Here is a 16,440-nt window from a genome sequence, read left to right as displayed (position 1 = left end):
AAAAAAATTATGCTGTTTTTCTTTCTCTTCAGGTATCAGCTGAACCTGATGGAGCTACATATGTTTTTCAAGGTTCCATTCATGGGAAAGATTATGGGCAATTTGGACTAAGAAGTATAGGCAAGTATTTTAAAAGTCTCAACATAGTTACATAGTATTTGAGAGTGAATAAAGACACAGGTCCATCAAGTTCAACCTTTGTGTGTCTGTGTGTGATTGTGCATGTGTGTATATGAGTCACTGTGTGATCTTGTTTTTAAGAGTGCCGGTACCCCTGTATGTTATGGTCCTCTGAAGAAGGTATCTAAATGCTTTTTGAATGATTCAATACCCTCAGCTGATACCACTGCTTGTGGCAGTGAGTTCAATACTTTAACCGCTCTAACAGAAAAAATCCCCTATGCTCCTTGTGGTTAAATCTCTTCTCCACCAGTTTTAGGTGGTGGCCTCTAGTCTTTGTTATGGAGTTTACTGTAAAAAGTTTATTGCTGATGTTGCCATCACCACTAAACAATTTGTACATAAAAATCATGTCCCCTCTTAGTCTCCTCACTTCTCGCGTGAACAAGTTTACATTTAGTAACCTTGTCTCGTAGCTTTGGTCCTCCAGTCCCTTAATTAGTTTAGTTGCCCTTCTCTGGACTCTCTCCAGCTCAAGGACATCCTTTCTGTGGATTTGTAGTACAAGTGATTTAGATACAGTGAAAGCAAAGCTTGGTGTATACTTCCTGCTGTCCCCTCCAGGCCTGCTGTCTTGTGCTTCTATTTTACTTGCCCAGTTGACTTTCTAACCTTAGAATAACAAGATTTGTTTGCTCATTCCTTATCAATACATAGCACTGACAAGTAAAAGAGTAAGGCATACTGTCACCCAGTTTTGCTACCACCTTGGTTCTAGGTGTATGGAGCCAGTCAGCGACATGCTGTATCCATTGCTGCAAGCCTGCCCTGTCAGCCTCTCATCCCAGGCCATGGCTAAGGATGAGGGAAGTGATTTTGACTAAATTAATTTCAGTGAAAAGACAAAGCACTTGACTTCTTATTTAACCATGTGACTCAGTTTAGGTGATCTTAAAAAAATTAACAAGAGCAGGATTAAACCATGATTATACAATGTGATTGTGTGCCTACATGTGTGAGAAAAAAGAATGCATGCATAAATGCTTGCTAACTTTCACAATTCAAGAACCTAGCTGATGGTGCAGTCATTTTCAATCTGTATTCCAAGTACCAACGTATGTGCTAGTGCTTGAACTTCTGTGCATGCGCACAAAGATCCATGCATGCGCTGCATGTAACCTTTCTTTGTGCAGTTTACGGAAGCCTTTCACTAATTAAAAAGGTTTACAGTGTCCTATAACGGTAACAGTGCAAACCTAGTGTGTTGTCATTCATGAATGATATGCACATCTAAGAATTCTAACAATGCTTAGATAGGCCCAACAACCATAGAGAAAAATCTAATTTTTATCTTAGGCATTATAGAGGTCCAAAGAACTATCACTTCTCTATCCAACGGCGAGCTTCCAACTCCCGGGCACATATGGGTGCAGACTAGGAGTTGTCCATGCTCTAACACAGCAACTCAAACAAAAAAGCCACACACCGTAGTCCAACAGATAATCAATTTTTAATCCATAAGGCTGAGTACTTCCAGCATACCAAGACTTCCAACCTATGAGCCGCCCAACAGCTCCCAGACAGGGAATCTCGATATGCTGGAAGTACTTATCCTAATGGATTAAAAGTTAGTTGTCGATTGGACTACGGTGTGGTTTTTTTTTCTATGAGTTGCTTTATTTTAGGCATGTCACAGCTTAACTGGAGCATTTTGCGACCCTGGAGTGAACATTTTATAGCAAAGCTCCCTTGTTAATACATTTTGCTTATATTTATTGTAGTCCATGTGCAAACATTAGCACACAGGTAACTTATAATTCCTTGTGTATTTATTTTTCTCATGTGAGGCACCTATAGATTTAAACCTGTGAGGGTGGTAAACTGCGCAGCACAATCCGAGCAAACTCCATCATTAGGAATGGGCACAAAAGTGATTAACAGGAATTTTCTGCCTGGCTGAATGTTCCTGTTCACATAAATGGAAGGGGAGAAGGGTGGGACTGTTAGATGCTGTTGCCAAGCCAAATCATAAGAAAACAATATTGATTGGAACAGGTCTTCTTACCATCATTTTGATTGTTCTATCATATTGCTATTTGTATGGGTGTCCATGAAAAGGAATGTTCTGCTTGGCTGAATTTTCCTGTTCATGTGAATGGAGAGGAGAAGGGGTACACTGTTAGATTCTGCTGCCAAGGCATTCAGCATCTCATGGAAACAATAGAAATTGAAATAGGTCTTCTAACCCAGCATTTTGCTTGTTCCTCCATATTGCTGCTTGCTTGGGTGTCCAGGAACAGGAAATCTCTGCTTGGCTGAATGTTCCTGTTGATGTGAATGGAGGAGAGAAAGGTTGAACTGTTTGATGCTGCTGTAATGGCACGTCTCAGGGAAACAATGGCAACTGGGATAGGTCTTCTAACCCTGCTTTTTGATTGTTCCCTCATATTGTTGCTAGTTTGCAGGAACAAATGTCGCCTATAGACATGGGATTGTTACCTGGCCTGTACAGGAACACACACATGATACAACTGTCATTTCAAGTCTATGGGTATTCCTTTACAAACCTGTGGGTTTGTGGAACAATTCCTATATAGCAACCAATCAGTTTCTCTCTTCAGTTAGTTCAATTAAGATTTGAAAATGAAAGACAGAAGCTGATTGGTTGCCATGGCCAACTGCTCTGTCTGCTCCGATTTTGATAAATTCCCCTCTGTTACTCAAATGTACATTCAGCTGTTGGATGCAGTTGACTTTCAAGGAACTGGATTGCATAAGCAAAATATACCTCCCTGGTGGATATTTTGTCAATTACCCTCTTTCAAAGAAGGAAAATATATCTCAGTGATACATTCGGATTACATCTTGCAATATAGACAAACCATTTTACTGCATCACTTCATATAATAAATGATTCATTACTGCCAATTTGTGTCAGTGTTATTGAAAGCAACCTTGCCCACAGTAAATAAAAACACCTGTTTGTTTTTATAGATTTACTGTAAACAAAAGCTTCATATTTACAATCTAATTATTTACTATCACAATGAAAATTCCATGTCCCCCGTGAACTAACCTGCAAATAAACTACCAAAACTGTAATTTCATTCAAAAGATATTTATATAGCGCCAACAGTTTGCGCAGCACTTTACAAAATGGGGGAGACAGTACAGATACAATACAATTTCAGTACAGTAGGGTTAGGAGGGCCCTGCTTGTAAGAGCTTACAGTCTAGTAGGATAGGGCAGGTGATACAAAAGGTAATAACTGTTTAGATTGAGTTTGGTGGAAGAAGTAAAAGGACAGTTATGTTGAGGTGGGATAGGCTTCCCTGAAGAGATTCATTTTTAAGGATTGCCTTAAAAAGGTGGATAGCATAGGAGATAAGCGGACGGATTGGGGTAGGGAGTTCCAGAGAATGGGAGACACTCTTGAGAAGTCCTGGAGGTGAGCATGGGAGGAGGTTAAAAGAGTGCTAGAGTGCAGGAGGTCTTGAAAGGAGCGGAGATGACGGTTTGGGTGATATTTTGAGATGAGGTTGGAGATGTAGTCGGGGGCTGAGTTTTGGATAACTTTGTGTGGTGTTGTTAGTATTTTGAATTGGAAGTCAGTGGAGGGATAAGCAGACAGGGGTGGCAGACACTTAATGGTGGGTAAGGTAGATGAGTCTGGCAGCAGCATTCATGATAGACTGAAGGGGGATAGCCTGTTTAGTGGTAGGATGATTGGGAGGGCATTACAGTAGTCGAGGTGAGGGATTACAAGTGAGTGAATTAGAAGCTTTGTGGTTTTGTTTGTTAAAAAGAGGTACATTTTAGAAATGTTACAGAGGTTGAGTTGGCAAGATTTATATAGTGATTGGAACGGGGGGCTGAAAGGAGAGCTCAGAATCAAAGATTACACCGAGTACTCTGGCTTGATGGAAGGGGCTTATTGTAGTGCTGTTGATTGTGATGGAGAAGTCTAGGGATGGAACAAAGAGAGGAGGAAATATTTTAAGCTCAGTTTTGGACAGATTGAGTTTGAGATAGTGGTGTGGCATCCATGCTGAGATGCCACTGAGTAGATTAGTGATATGTGAAAAGACAGTGGGGGTGAGCTGAGAAGTGGAGACATCAGCGTAAACATGGTATTGGAAGCCATGGGAGGCTATCAACTGACCCAGGGAAGAGGTGTAGATGGAGATTAGGAGGGGACCAAGGACTGAGCCTTGGGGGACACCCACAGAAAGAGGAAGAGAAGAGGAGAAGGTAGAATTGTGGGTGATACTGAAGGTAGGAATGCGAAGCATGAGAGAGCAGAGTTTGGAGGCCAAGGGATTTGAGTTTATTAAGGAGAAGCAGGTGGTCAACTGTGAGTATAGAGTAGTGGCCATTGGTTTTAGCAGTTAGTAGATCGTTAGTAAGTTTTAAAATGGCAGATTCTGTGGAGTGTTTCGGACGAAAGCCAGATTGATCGAGAGAAATGAAGAGAGTAGTGAGTGTGGAGGTAGATAAGATGTGTTTGGAGTGGGAGAGATCTGGACAGTGTAGATGTCTTAGCAAATTGCATCAATCTTATCTCTGAAGTGAATGGCAGTTTCCTGCGAAGTCAGTGAGTTGATTGGAGTATTCAGACGGGAACGAAGTAGGGAGTTCAAGGTATAAAAGAGCTGGTGAGGACTAGATGAGAGGGTGTTAATGAGTGTGATGAAATAGTTCTGTTTGTCTGTGTGGAGGTAGGTACTGTATTTTTGGAGGGCAGATTTATATTGGGTGAAGTCTTGCAAGGATTTGGATTTACGCCATAGTCACTCAAGAGCACGACTATGTGTTCTGAGTCTTCGGGGTTGATTTACTAACCTTATAAACACGCCACGAACAAGTATACACCTCTGTAGTGTGTTCCCTCCCAGCATGATCTATTGGTGGAATCTAGACACCTTTGTAGTGTGTACACACCCAGCAGGTGTGTTGTGCAAAGCCTTGCATGAATTGCAAGGTGATGTTGTGTAAATTAGCTCTACATTGTGTTGCTTGCGTTGATGAATGCAGGAATGTAAATGCATGAGCTAACCATTTTTGTCTAAACTGTGAAGCAGCATTATATATGCATCATGTGCATGATTTTTCCATATATGGCATTAGTGGAAATATGCTTTTAGAGACTTTTTGGTTGATAAATACGTTTTGCTGTGTAAAAAATCACACGCGTGTGTTTAGGTTAGTAAATCACCCCCTTCTAGTGTTATCTGTTAGCCAAGGATGTAGTTGACGGGACCTGATTCTGTGAGTGGTAAGAGGGGCAATTGCGTCCATACAGGAGGAGAGTGAGGTATTGCAGAGAGAAGTGGCAAGGTCAGGATACAAACATAGGAGCTGCATGTCCTGAGGCAATCAGGGTGTCAGAGGTCACCTGAAGTATGACAGTTAATGTCTTGTCAACTGCCAGACCTCAGATAAATTGCTTTTGCCACTGATACAAGCACAGTCACTAATTGACTCTCCTTCGGTCATAGATCTTTATCCAGGTGCCTTGCTTTGAGTCCAGTAGACACTTGATACATTGTCCAAGCCCCATTGAAGAGGAATTTTCCACCCACACCTCTGAAATGTGTTGGCTGGCCTTTTCGTTCCTGTTGTCACTTGCGGAAATAAAAAAGAACTTTGGACTCTAAAGACATTTGTCTGGCACACGCTTTGGCTCAAATACATGTGGATTACTCAATTTGGATAACCTCATCTATTTGGGCCTCCCTCACTTTGTGGAGGGCTGCTGAACTCAAGCCATTAGACTCAATAAATTACATTTTTTCTATGGGTCAAACATTGTTGTCCAGCGCCTCAACTTTCTTTTCCCTGACATACTATATCCCAGCTTCTGAGTATACAGGTTGTGAGGTAGGATAGCTGACAGGTGACCTCAGACCCCCTGACACTCTAGCTAGTGCATACAAGGAAAGTAAAGGAGAATAAGAAACATACTGTATATATTTTTTCTATTGGTAAGCCTGTACAGTTATCCTATAGTTATATTAAACAATAAAATAAGGAAGAGAAAATGAGAGATTGCCCTGCCCACACCATTCAACATGGCAGGGTTTCAGTATTCTATGTGTTGCAATCAGAAAAACCCACGTTAATTAAGATAGTAGTAAAAGTAAGCCTACACTGATTCTATTTTATGTTGTATTTATTGAACCATTAAAATCTGTTCTCTGGACTGCCCCATTCTGACACCATGATGTAAATTACATGCTTTGGACCACATCCTTATTTATAGTGTGCTTTAAGTAACCTATTCTGGACCACTTCACTAATCTGTGCACTGATTTCAACATTCTGTACACAGCTCCACTTTGAATGCTGAGTGTAGATTGCACTCCATACTCCATGCATCATAATACTTCACACTACATATATCCATAGTATTGTCATATACAGTAAAAGTATGTTAGAAGTTATTAGTCCCCTCCGACTTCCAAATTCCACCCATCCAACAAATTGGAACTTTTTTCTAGCAGTAATAAAGACTTAGCATTTAGATTCATAAATAAACCCACATTTCGTTCTTTTTAATTTTCCACGAGCACTCCTCCCCTTTTAACAAATAGCTAAATTGAAACCCAGACCTCAGATGAGCTTTTGCCTTCTATTCAGACCTTAATGGATATGGCAAAATGTATGTTTCAGAACTTGCGTGGTCACCAGTCATTATGTGTAGACTTAGGCTTACCTTCTCCCTGCAAAAAAGATACAGATCAGTGATGCTTTCACTGAAAACTACACAGCTAAAGGAGCTTTTCTCAACATTGATGCTAATCAGATTACTTCATGTACAGATGACCACTAGAGGAAACATTTTCAAATCATGTAGACAAAACATGTCACAAAAAGCAAGTAAAAACCATTTTAAAAAAGGTCATATAAAAACTATTCTCAGACAAATGCAACATTATCTCAAAATATTCTTTCTTTTGGCACTACAGAGCAATTGGGCCCTTCAAGAGCTTCTGCCATTCCTCTCAGCTGCAACTGACTTCTTCTCAGTCTCTGTATGTTATCATTGCTGACCTTTGTTGAATCTCTTCTTCCCATTGCAGTTTACGTCATCCTTTTAGGTATTTTCTTCTGGGCTCAACTAACAGAATGTTCTTGGCACGCTCATTTCCATCCAACCCAACTGGCCACTTATCGGGTCACTATTGTGTAGAATTATGATAACTGCATCATGGTTGTGCTGAATTATGATAACTGCATGTGGTTTATATATGTAATTATCGTTTTCAGTACATGGATTATTTTCTCATATTTGCTGCAAATGTGCAGAGCGATTTTTTTAAAGTTGATTTATGTCATGAGAATAACAATGTACAATTTGAATGACCTCTTCAGTTTTTCACAACCCCACCACTGTCATTTGTGCTAGACAGGTAGCCTTGCATTTAAATGTACAGAAAAATAGAAGTAAGGACATTTGATATGGCAGATAAATTGTTATGCTGAATACTCTTATTAAAAGAGAACTAAATGCTTCAGTTCCAATCCTGATAATATTGTGGGGATCAACCCCAATGCTTGATTGACAGCAGGCTCTGCATCTCTAGAACCAAAGCCAGCTGCACCCATCCCCTCCGCTGTCTCTCCCTCCATTGAGTGCTGGAGGAACAGAGAGGAGAGGGGGAATCCCTGTGGGGAGGAGTCACTGACAGTCACCGCTCTCTGCAGGAAGAAGACTGTGCACTAAGCAATCAGTGTTTCATGATCACTCAGTTCTCGATCTAGAGACCCGCCATGTGACACCTGCAGTGTCACATGCCGACTCTAAATATAGGGAAGAGTACATTTTACTTTTCAAATACTTCTCCTTTAAATGCATTACTTATGTATAATTACCAAAACGCCTCTGTTTTATGATGAATGTCCTTTAAACTTTACAACATTAAAGTCACCACAAAACCTACAGAACTCATAGTTAGTTATGTTACCAGTTTTCTCCTTCAGAAACAATCATACGATTTCCTTGCAGGATTTTCTATTTTTTGACCAATTACATTCTGACCATCACCTCTTATAGAGGATTGTTTGTACACTGCTTGAACTCTTGAAAGTGAAAGAGACTCAATTAACTATTACTTATCCCCTCCCCCCACTTAACACTCTTTGTGGATAGACATAAAACACCATTTTGCAATGATGGTATGATGCTGTGCAAATAACATGAGGTTTAGTCATTACATATTCCACTATTCCTGTTGCTGTGAAGAGAAGTCTTATTTTACTTCATTGTTTATGTTGACAGGAATTAACACGTCAGAGGATAATTCTTCAAACCAATCTCTCGGAACAAACAGTAGCTCTGTCGCTATAGCTATCCTGGTGCCTTTCTTCGCTCTTATATTTGCGGGTTTTGGATTTTATCTGTATAAACAAAGGTAAGTTCCCATTCAACTCTGAAGCTGGTATGTAGAACAGTTAGGTAAAGGTTTAGAATCAGACGAAGTAAAGACACAAAAGTGGGCACACAGAGATCTATCATAAGGCAGCCTGGGGATATGCTGGCAATTAAATATATTTGCTGCTGAGGGATTTAAAGTTTAGCAGGACGTTTGCAGTCAAATTGGAGAAACCCCACTATTTATTTGTTCTGTGTTCTCATTCACACAGCATACCGAAAATAATTCAAACAAATATATTTCTTAATTTTTTGATGTTTCTTTGTTGAAGTCATTGGTGCAGATTTCAAGCTACTGTGAGCAGTTTAAATAGTGAAAGTAGAGGGACAGACAGAGCTTCTTCTCATTAATATACATTGCTTCTAAGTTTTAAACTTTGTTAGGACAGACAGTGTTCAGATCTAGTTTACAACTGATAATGAGATCTGGCAGCACAGTACAAACAGGGTTATTTATAGCAAACCTAACTTCCCACAACCCTCTTCCTAACATTATATAAGAGGAGCAAGGTTGGATTTTAAGCAAGTAAAAAGCACTTATAATGTAAGACGCATTTGCAATTGTGCATTTGCAGGTATTCAATGTGAATGAAAAGATGTATTCAAATGTGAATGAAAACAATTATAAACTAGTAACAGAGTGTTGTCACCCTATAACAGGAAGTGACTGAAGAAGAACCTTCATAGCAGGATCACTCGCTATTATTTTTAAAGAAAGCTGCCATTTGAAAAAAATTTAACTTTACTTTTGAAATTCAATTGACATGTTTATATACTTATATAAGATAATTAATTAGTTAATTAATTTATTTAATTTAACTGTGTTTTAAATTAGATGACTGCCGAGCCATTAAAGCTCTTAGTCAAGTTAGTCAATTCACAAAACGTAAAGTGACACTGAACTCAGGAGTTGAATCTTTAAAATGCAAGCGCTCGAACGGCCGATGTTCGATTCGAACTCATGTTCGAATCGAACACTCGGCCCATCCCTAGTCCCTGTGTGTGTTGTAAAGTATTCACCACTCCAAGCTCGCTCCTGTGATGGACTATAATTTCAATACAAATGAGTAAACTAAAGGTGAGATTGTAGTCCATCACAGGAGCGATTTGAGGATCTACAGCCAAGTGATACACAAATCTAAATTTTTGTTAATAGTTAAGGTATTTCATTGCATTTTTAAGATTCAACTCCTGAGTTTAGTGTCACTTTACGTTTTGTGAATTGACTAACTTTACATAGCCACTGCATAATGTGTGATATCAATGAAATATTGAGCGAAATGAAGAAACAAAACAACTTTGTAAATTGACTCTAATGGATTTAGAGCCTGTTTACTTAGTAAAATGAATGTTCACTTTGACAAATGTACATGCAACATGACTAGTAAGTAAGGTACACCGGTATTCACTGTGTTCACTTGCTTCAAATCTTTCAATTAGCTTTTTTATGCATGTTTATGCTAATTTTAATGCATGTTTTCATGCATGTTGGTGTGTGTTTATTTGCACATTTATGTGTGTTTTCATGCATCCTGTGCTACTGTGTGGGGTTCTATCAGTTGCAGAATTGTTAAGGGAAAGTGACATTGAAGTCAAAAGGTTTTTAAGCTATTTCAAATGCTGATGAAATCACTTACAATGGATGCTGCTAGTTTTAGAATCAGCTGGTCCCCTTAGCACTAGCCCTGATATTCTGTTTTAGGGTCGCTCCTTTCCCCTGCAGGGTCCTATGGAGCCACCCTTGTGTGTGCTAGTATGCTTCTTCCTCCTTCATTCTCCAGGCTAGTAAATGGATGGCTACTGGAGATTGTGCTCTGCCTTGTGATCTTAACAGAATTCAGGGAAGCAGAGCTGAGGGAGCTGGAGCCACCTGCTCAGATACCTGTCGACAGTAAGTGCTTAGGCAAAAAATTTTAATAAATACTTTGCTTTTCTTTGATCTGGACTCATAACTTAAGAGATTTTAAGAGTTTAATGCTTCTTTAAGTTGAGGTTGTTACGGCAGAGCTTGTTACTATGAGCTGAAAATGCACTGAAATGTATCTTACATGCATTTGCACGCACTGCCATGGGCATCAATAAAGCGAATCCATGCACTAGAAAATGGAACTGCACTCTTTTGGTCAATGCACATTAACACAGCACGCAGATGTGAACTAACACCATTAAAAGCTATAGCACAGTTGTACACATGCATTGAGGTCAATTGAAACACACACATTAATTTAGGTGTGGACCATACTTAAACAAAATTACTAGATGTCTGGTTAATTGAAATGAAAACAGCTTCATTTTACTTACTACGTTTCATGAACATTAACTTTGCTAAATGAACAGTCTCTATTTCTTTTGTAATTCTACTCCAGTAAATGATTCAGCATTCAGGTTTTTAGTGCTTTAGGTTACCATATTACCGCATTAGATAGACTTCACCCACACCTCCTTCTTTGTGGATGCTTTGCTGTCAGTTCTATGTTCTGTTGGTTCTTCACATTTGCCTTTATCACTCTATCATTAGAATTATTATTATTTTGTTATTTATTTTATTCCTCAGTTTAACATTGTTGGTCTGTTTCAACAGGACTGCACCCAAAACCCAGTATACAGGATGCGCTGTACATGAAAATAACAATGGTCAAGCAGCTTTTGAAAATCCAATGTACGACACCAATGCAAAGACTGTGGAGGGGAAAGCAGTACGATTTGACCCAAATTTGAACACTGTTTGCACAATGGTATAATGCTAGAAAACTCTTCTATTTTTTTGACTCCGAAACTGGAAAAGAAAATTGAGACATACCGCTGTGCACTCTGCGGTTCTCCGCTACTATTAAAGCACATTTTTAGGAACACAATGGGGGTCACGGGCGCCCAAGGAGGAAGAGAGAATGAAGAAGACTCGATACCGGACAAACTCAAACTACACTTCATGTGCGACATGGGACATTTTCCAGCAAGTCGACTGCACTCTATGAGTGCTTGATTACAATTTATTTTCTTTTTTTTTGAAAAGGAGATTAATCTAAACATGAAACATATTTGCATATATCGGAGGAGCATCCACTATCAGTATTTACTGTGCTTTATAAACTATATTAGAAGGTCTGGAATTTAAAAAAAATTATAAAAGAAAAAAAGAAAACAAAAATACACAACATGATATATGGTAGACAATTGCTATAATTACTGGAGACATTAAGACAAATTACAAGTATTAAGTAAACTACATTTTACCGCTTTGGCAACAGGAATTAAAAATGAAGTCCTCACCCCCCTTTTGATTTGGGTATTCCATTGTATGTTTTTAAAACAGTAAACTAAGACTGGGTGTTTATTTACCTTCCATTGCCCATTTTGCCCTGTGCAGATACTTTTGACATATTTTCAACATGTCTCAGAAAAATTCCCTGAACAATCTAAGCTTCTGATTTGGTACTGTTAACACCTACTTTGCAGCAACTAACAACCTGCAATAGCATGGATTGTCCAGGGGATTCCAAATCAATGGTTTGTACTAAGTGATAAGGAGCTATGGGATATCTAGTTCCTTTACCACAAGAGAATATCCTTTCCCCCCCTGCCTTCTTTGTATTTTTATACAATATATGACTCACCATTAGTGAGCTTTTTCATGAAATAGTGTTAACTGATGTATCCCATGCTATGCATGTTCTGGTTAACAATATATTTACAGAAAGTTATTTTAAGGCATATTACAAGACAAGTTAACAATGGCTGAATATCCTTATACACTTCTAGGTATAAAATGCTTCCTACAATAAACAAATTTCAACAGTCCATCTGCAGAGAACAGAAGTTCAGTCCGAAGGCATGGCCTAAAATGTTCAGGGTGTGGCCATTTTTTAAATTTTTTTGTAATAGGTATTATTTCAGTTACTTGTAAATATAATCTGTACTATTAAAAAACAATACTACCTTTTTATTTTATTTATTTTTTATTTATATTAGTTTTCGATTTTAATTATTGTTTGTATTTTTTGTGTTTTTTTTAAATGCTTGTGTGGAGCTAGGGGTGTTCTGGCTTAGCAATTACCACCAACCCTCACCAGTTTTAAATCATTGTTTTAAACCAAAGAGGTCAAATTGTTTAGAAGTGCATAGCGATATTCAGCGTGCTCTAAATTTCTGCATGTTCCAATATTATTTCTGATTCTGAACACATGCATCCTAATTTTATTATGCATATTTTCGCACGGTCAGAAGTATGAGTTTGGGTTGCACTTCAGTTAATCATACTAACCTCAGAAATTGTATTATGTTCCTTTTTTTGCCTTGACTGGTAACCTGCAACTGTGGTACTTTTTCAGAAGGACTAGGATTAGTATTTGTGGGAGACTCATTCTCAGCTAGACCAGTTTCCATGAAATGGTGAAGTTCACTGTGGCCTGTGCATTTTCCGCACTGTGCCCTTTAATACAGTGCTCAGCCAAGAATGGGACCAGACTGCTCATATATAAAAAATATAGCTACTTTGGGTTTGAGAATCATGGGACTTGGTTTAGTATTTATTCAAGGGTGATTTTACATGACAATAATACCAGGAGAGACTGTGATTTCATAGGAGATCTAAGCGGAAAAAAAAATGTTTAATGGTTCAACCAGCATATAATATAGCTTTCTGAAGTACTCAGAATGGGTGCCTAAGGGCTTGTGTTGACAGGTTTTGGGTTTGTGTTGATGGGCAAATGTACCTTGTTTGAAAATTAAGATTCTGAGATCTTTCAAAATTTGATGGGGGCATTTGACCTGCATCTGGCCTCCTTCTTACCTGCAATTGAACTTCTTCGAGCTGCATTTGCAATCACATAGACTTAAAATCAGGATAGAAGCAGTTCTGATGCAAACAAAAGCTCACTAACACAAGCCTTATAGCAGACTTAACTTGTTGAATGAAATGTGATTCCGCTGTTACCCACTGAGTGAATCGCTTCTCTTCTTAAATTGATATGTCTTGTAACAGGTTTACAGTTCTGCCTTTGTATTTATGTTACATTGTATTCCAGTGCCAAGGCTAACAGAATGTGAACCCAGTGATTTGCAATGTGCAGAGCTGTCTTAAAGCAGGCACTAAAGAGTGAAGCACACATCTTTGGCTGTAATGACAATATCCTGAGTGTGTCTTCTGTATTTTGGTGATAAACCACTGCACAGCTTATTCTGGGGCTGTATTCATGATATGACAAAAATTCAAAATCCTGATGCAAAACTCACCTTCAGCATCTGACCCTTACAGGAATCAAATGGTAAATGCAGCAACCATCCCCATCTCTCAGCATCACGTTTAATAGAACAGGACACCCTAGATAAAGCTACATCATAGCTTACTTAGAAGCCTTGTTGGCCTGAATTGGTTTGAATTTCCATGGCACCACAAATATAAGTCTTGCACCAAAGGAATATGGTTTGCATAATAATGCATATTAATATTAAATTGTGGGGATTTTGAGAACAGATCGGAGAGACAATTGTAAGCTGTATATGTAAGGCAGAAAACCTTTTTAAAATGTGAACTGAGGATTCTCATACCTTGTCCAATAGCCTTGTTCAACCCTGGGTTTCATACCTTTTTTTTTAATTAAGCATGGTTGTGTTGGTCTGAGAGATTACCTTACAAGGTATTTATAGAAAAGAGTAATGGCTGTAGATGAGAAAATGCAGCATGGACTTTTAAGTTCCATTTGAGTTTCTACATGTGCATTTAACCTGCAGTTGACCTCTTTCTGAGCTGGAGGTGACCTTCTTCTAACCTGCATGTAGTTGTTTCAAGCTAATTTTGCATTCAAATTTACTTACATTGGTAAAAAAGCAGTTTCAAAATGAACAGAAACAAATCAACATTACCCTGAACTCTTTTTTGTTCTGTACCAAATGCAATGGGAACTGGTGAGGGACAATGAGAGTTATGCTTGGGACCTTGAGTTTTTTTGGACCTAAATATAAAACCAAGTATAGCTCTTTTTTGATTGGCTGCCATCTTACCTTTTGATATACAGGTGAAACTCGAATAATTAGAACATAGTGCAAAGTTCATTTATTTCACTAATGCAACTTAAAAGGTTAAACTAATATATGAGATAGACTCATTACATGCAAAGCAAGACACTTCAAGCCGTGGCTTGTCATAATTGTGATGATTGTGGCTTACAGCTCATGAAAACCCCAAGAACCCCAAATCCACAATCTCAAAAAATGAGAATATTACATGCAATCAATAAAACAAGGATTGTACATAGAACAATATCGGACCTCTGAAAAGTACAAGCATGCATATGTACTCAGTACTTGGTTTGGGCCCCTTTTGCAGCAATTACTGCAATTACTTTTGCACGATATTCTAATTATTCGAGTTTCACCTGTATACTTTGCTCTCAACTACTGCCACTCCAGCTCTTACACATGTACATGGGCTTTGTCTGTGGAGTTTCTCATTTATTCAGGTCATGGTATAGCTAGTAGTATTTAAGCATATTCAGCTGGACTCGTTCGGTAAAGTTGAACATGTTTTGCCGCTCATCCAATTAGTTTAGAATTAGTTTAGAATTGAGAAAGCTACTTAGATGAGTTGTGAAACATCTTCAACATTACAGAGCAATGTGAAACACTAATACAAGCCAATGCATTTTAAAGCACTTAATTCTTCTCTAGGGATACAGTAAACTCACAAAGTGTTAAAATGAGCTGACATTGGAGTTGATTTTAAAGGTGAAGGCAATGAAGTTGTCATTCTTATCCTTTCCTATTCAGTGACTATCTTCTGACTGCTTGCTCCAATTGTATTTTGCATATTTTGCTATATAATCATTTTCTAGGTCTAGCAGCCCAACTGAGGAAAGATTATTGTATTATAACTTGGCAAACATGGCAGCTAAAATTGGATCCGCTTTCTAAGAAGTGTTGATTTTCAATAATAACTCTGTGAACACTGACTTTTGAATATTCAAATCAGGGTATGGGATTTACCATTTAATCTGGGGCTTTATTAGCATCAATGTAATCTAATACACCTAAACAAATGTAAATCTCAATATTTTACATGTGCCAAAAACACTATTCAGAGATATTATATTGTGTTAGTAAAAAGAAGAATTCATATATAGTATAAAAACAAAGATTTTTCTTACAGTTTATCTGCGATTGCCCTGGCTAAAAGCTTCAAATGACAGTCATGGTAATTAAATGGTCGGGGCAGGCGCTGCCATAGTATGGCTCCCATTCATCTTAAAGCAATGCAGGCAGAGAAAGCAAATTCTTCTAGCTGTCTAGTGTAGAAAATCAGCTAGTTTAATATATCCGGCTGAAATAAATTCAGAAATTGAGAGAAAATCATCTTATAATTAGGTATGCCCAAGTTCTATTGTATAAGTAACAATGAAAACTGTTGTCCCAGATTTCTTCTTTAGAATCACAGGTGCCAATAGAGACACATTTCCCTAGGCTGTCCATTGGCTAGTAACTAGGGATGCACCGATACCGATACTAGTATCGGTATTGATGCCGATATCGAGTATTTGGGCGAGTACTCGTACTTGCCCAAATGCTCCTATGCCTGGCCTGATACTTCCTGTATCAGGAAACCAGGCAGCGCATCATTACATGATGCCCGGCTTCCTGATTGGCCGGTGAAGCTGGCCAATCAGGAAGCCGGGCGCTGTGTAATGACGTAGCGCCTGGCTTTCTGATTGGCCGGGAAGCCGGCTTCATGCTCCCTCGTCATCTCATGGCGAGGGAGCATGGAGCCAGCTTCCCAGCCAATCAGGAAGCCAGGTGCCACGTCATTACATGGCGCCCGGCTTCCATGATTGGCCAGCAACCCGGCTCCATGCTTTCTCATCACATAGTGACGAGAAGCATGGGGAAGGCTTTC

The 16,440-nt window shown here is 38.8% G+C and overlaps 1 protein-coding gene across 1 annotated transcript in view; it reads left to right on the top strand.

The window, feature by feature from the left end:
- CSMD3 (CUB and Sushi multiple domains 3) overlaps nucleotides 1-12,260 on the top strand; it is a 576,345-nt gene extending 564,085 nt beyond the window's left edge. The window contains exons 65-67 of the mRNA XM_018567203.1: nucleotides 33-120; nucleotides 8,403-8,535; nucleotides 11,137-12,260. Of these exons, the coding sequence (XP_018422705.1) occupies nucleotides 33-120; nucleotides 8,403-8,535; nucleotides 11,137-11,296 (381 nt within the window). The 3' untranslated portion in view covers nucleotides 11,297-12,260. The remainder of the gene's footprint in view (nucleotides 1-32; nucleotides 121-8,402; nucleotides 8,536-11,136) is intronic.
- The last annotated feature ends 4,180 nt before the right edge of the window (nucleotides 12,261-16,440 follow it).

This window comes from Nanorana parkeri, unplaced genomic scaffold (genome assembly GCF_000935625.1).
Source record: "Nanorana parkeri isolate BGI_ZX_2015 unplaced genomic scaffold, ASM93562v1 scaffold1019, whole genome shotgun sequence".
NCBI lineage: Eukaryota > Metazoa > Chordata > Amphibia > Anura > Dicroglossidae > Nanorana > Nanorana parkeri.
Note: the sequence above shows the minus strand (reverse complement) of the source record. Positions and strands in the feature narration are given on the sequence as shown.